Below are 4,306 nucleotides of genomic sequence, written 5' to 3'. Positions count from 1 at the left end.
CTCTAATACAGTAGTCATCCCCTGAGGTGATTTGCTGATAAGCCTTGTCAGTATAAACTGCTCATTAGTAAAGGGTAACAAAAGACACTGATTGAGATTCATTTATGGTAAGAGTAATATTTCTCTTCACTTATCACTGCCATAGCTGAGAGATATAAAAACAATAGGATGATAACTAAAATGCATAATAAAAATAACAGTAATGACGCAATATATTAAACATATTTGATTTATGGACCTTATAAGATACATTCATATATACTTTACCTAAATATTCATTCACCTACACAGCATACATATAAATCTTTGTATATCCCTATTCAGTTAGTTCCTTCCCTATGTAATATAAAATATAAGTGTTCTATTCTTGTTCCTGATATTACCTACAGTACTGTAGGTACAACCTGATTAGTATTTACATACACCTAATGTTTATGAAATTGTTAAATATCAAATTAAAACTTTTACACCCACAGCCTACATGAATTCATGCATAACAAGTACAGTAAACAACCATTTATGGATGTCTCCCAGTCTGTACTTTGGTGAAAAATTCTAAAGATATATACAAAAGATAACAACACAGACTCTTTCACCACTCTCAGATCCATACCATGCAAAATGAAGCTTTTCTAATGCCCACTGTAAAGTGCTCTGCAATAATGTCCAAGATTTTGGCTGCAACATTAGGGATTCAGTTGTAAGATTACTAAAGCAGGGCATATGTTGGCTATACTGTATGTCCATCAACTGGTCTGTATATGATCTTGTCCATTCCTCACCTACATATTCATTCATAATTTACATCCATCTCTATGAAATGTGTAAAGGTAACGGTAACCTTGTCCATTCCACAACTACAAACTCATTCATTCATCTGTCTGTATGAAATGTCTACAGGCTAATTTGCTGTTGAAATATCAAAACATGTCCATATATAATCTACAGCTTTATATGCTACCCTAAAACTTCAAGGGAACGTCTACAGGCACATTACATGAGCCATTTCATGGTCAACCGAGTCTTTCACATCCTTGCACAACCTAAACAGTTTCTATTTATACAAATCCCTGCATAAACTATTAATCATATACCATCACTTCCACACAGCCACTATTCACAGCTACAACTCAGGTGGTGGTGCATCTTGTCGTAACGTTACACTGGTTACATCCCTAATAACCATCTCTGCCATACGGTATGCTAAGTCTTCTCGCATTTTATCCTCTTCACGCAACACAAAACGTCGCAGTTTACGCAGTCGGGATTCCGAACGTCCTTCAGGATGCATTTGTATCTCTGACTCGAATCGCCCAAGCTCATTGATGAAACCACAGCTCAGCCGACTGTAAAGAACCAGTAGTTTAACTAGGATTATTTATGCAAAGATTATACTTTATTGTAATTGGAAATTGCAGCAAAATGTGCTGATGCTATAAAACATATGTAAGGCCAACAGACTATGACTTAAGGTAAGTAGGTTTGGCAGCCAAGGTTTAGCACAAAAGTAGTTGGTTAACTGTCCACTAAAAGCCACTCTCTACGCTACAGAATCTACCACACCATCCCTGTAACTCTCTTCACCATGATGTCCCTCCTCATGAACTCAGGTTCTCATATTTCTGCTCACAGAGACTCTCCTTTACATACTGAGGTCTGCACAATACTTCATCTTTTTTTTTCTTAATTATTTGTTTACCATCTCCTACTACCATTTGTGTACCACTTTACTAACAAGCTCAATACCCAAGTTCTGTTTTGATTCTACACATGATGTTCTGTACCTCAAAGCAACACTATACATTCATCTTGTCCTCATTCGGTACCTGTTCCACACTCAGGGATTATCAGGATTCCCCCACACACAGAAAACAACTTCCCTTTCACTCTGGAGAGATTCATTCACTATAGAATAGGGTAACCCTTAAAATGTCTTTAAAGCACTTTTTGACTCTCCAACAATGGAAGTTTCTGCACCAACTCGGCACGAATCATTTTGTGGAATATATCTAAATGAGTCTCAGTATACTTAAAAGCTTGCATTTACTAAATGGGTCTTTTCCCAATCAGTCCAGTACAATGACGTTTTGCCATACTAACTTTTCTTCAAAGGAACACAGCTTTGCCATGGTAAAGAAACTTGTGCATCCCAGGAAGAAGCTACACTTGTCATGGGCAACCAAACTAAGCAAGTTCATCATGAGCTGGAGCTAAGAGGTATGATTCTGTTCCCTTTCTACAGTAAACTACAGATAAGTCCCACCAACTGAAGGCCCCCACAGTCCCCAGCAACAATGAACCAAGTGATCATGGCAGCAGCCAGACATGCTTTGGTTTGCTGGGATCTCCAATGCCTTGAAAGAGATGCAAACTCAGCTGTTCTTCATGAACTTGGAGATAGGAATGGGATATCATAGGCCTCAGAGCATTCCAAGGGTCATGTGAGGCATTCTCACTTTTCTGACAGTCTACTGTATGTTATACTGAAGAATTACTGTATTTTTAGGATAAAATGTGTGGCGGGCCTTATCCTATCAAGCATAGGTCATACCTTATTATGTCCCAAATACCAAGTAAGTGCATCTGAAGATATACCGTATGCAATTACGTTACTGCATCAGCTTGAGAGTACAGTAAAACCTCAATATAACGGACTTCAATAGACCGGAATTCGCTTTTATCGGATTCGAGGAGCTACCGGACTAAATTCCTATACAGTATATCGGAAAAAGTCCGATAAAGCCAGAAGCAGTCTGGACTGCCTGACCATTTCAGCTATGTTCACCACAATAAGGTAAATAAAAGTCATGTTTATCAGTGTACAGTATAGAATTATTATACATATTATACCATTTGATTAATGTAGTGAGGTTGTAGCATAGTATAGGACTGCAGTGGTAGTCAAAACAGTTTAAAAACCTTTCATGCGATCCGGACTAATGTCTGATATCTCGGAAAAAGTCCGGAATAGCAGGGGGAAGTCCGGATGTCACTTTTATCGGAATTTCGCATTTTTCGGAATGGTTTGGGCCCTAATTAGTCCGTTATAGTGAGGTCTTACTGTCATTGGAATTATTATTATTATTATTTTTTTATCAGGCTCTGGTTAAGTTTGTTCTGAGCTCTGTTACTGATATTTCCTATTCTTGCCCTATTAAATCCTCTTCCATCCTACTCATCACAGACTTACCTATAGTTGTTCCTGCGCCACAGTGACTCGGGGTCCACCAGCTGAGATTCGTCTATTCTCATGGCCATGGATGGGTCGGTCAGATCACGCAGCCGGCGGGTGTCCATGGCCAGTAGGGTATTTTGAGTTGTGATGCTGGCCCCACTCACACTCCCACCTACACTCCCACTCTGTTCACTGCTGCAAGTGCTTTCTGAACCTTGAGTGTGAAAAAGAGAAGAGGATCAATATAGGAATTAAGCAGTGTACAGTTGTGGATCAAGTAATCCATTAACCCCTTTGGTACAGCATCTTTCTTACACAGACTCCCATTATCTGCAGGTAACGTTATTATCCTGACATTTTTTCCCACCTAAGGATATGTAGAGTGAAAGCATAAGATTGAAAGCACTGTAAGCTCTTCTTTAATCCTATGAATGCTAGGATTTCTATCAACTGAATACAAATTTGCATTAGTGCCCAAAATAACAGCTAGGTGTACCAAATGCAGAAGAAAATTTACAGGAGACTTTTTGCAGTTTCTGATGGCTAGAAATTCTCTCAGGGAACAAAAAGTTGTGTTGGCATGAATAAAATACTTAAATGCACCATGGAAGGGTAAAAGAGTGGCAAAATCATCAACGTGCTTTCTAATCAACACATCGTCTACACATCATCATCATCCGGGATTCCTTTCCCACCCTAGGGGAGGGTGAGGAGTAGCAATGTCCAGACAGTCAACGTTTGTCTAATTCATTGCGCCACCTTTCCATTCACTCATCATTCAAGCCCTCGAAAAACTAGGCTCCATCTGATAGACCAGAAAAGAGTCTCAACGTTCTGTAGTTTCACATATACCTATCTGACAGAGCCAATCCGAACACTGTCATGTTAAAAAGGGGTGCCAAATCCCTGGTCATGCGCTTCTTTGCACAAAATTCATCCAGCCAGCTCGATCTCTTATCAGTCCCCTAGCCTTACCGACCTCCATACCTCTCTTCCTGACACACACAACCACCAAATCCCCCCACCTTCTCCTTGACCTACCTCGCTTCCTCCTTCTTCAAATTCACTTTTTTATACCGTACCTTTTTCAGCACTCTACTGATATCCATTCTCTTCACATGACCATACCAT

The 4,306-nt window shown here is 39.5% G+C and overlaps 1 protein-coding gene across 1 annotated transcript in view; it reads right to left on the bottom strand.

The window, feature by feature from the left end:
* Positions 1 to 1,044: 1,044 nt before the first annotated feature.
* The window catches only part of pkaap (A-kinase anchoring protein pkaap), a 23,946-nt gene continuing 20,684 nt past the window's right edge, over positions 1,045 to 4,306 (bottom strand). The window contains exons 8-9 of the mRNA XM_080275058.1: positions 3,191 to 3,389; positions 1,045 to 1,346 (exon numbers count right to left, since the gene is read on the bottom strand). Coding sequence (XP_080131184.1) covers positions 1,124 to 1,346; positions 3,191 to 3,389 — 422 coding nt within the window. The 3' untranslated portion in view covers positions 1,045 to 1,123. The remainder of the gene's footprint in view (positions 1,347 to 3,190; positions 3,390 to 4,306) is intronic.

The sequence above is a fragment of the Coenobita brevimanus genome, chromosome 60, assembly GCF_032717465.1.
Source record: "Coenobita brevimanus isolate Jiangsu-jjx chromosome 60, ASM3271746v2, whole genome shotgun sequence".
Lineage (NCBI taxonomy): Eukaryota > Metazoa > Arthropoda > Malacostraca > Decapoda > Coenobitidae > Coenobita > Coenobita brevimanus.
This window is presented reverse-complemented; position numbering and strand designations above follow the sequence as displayed.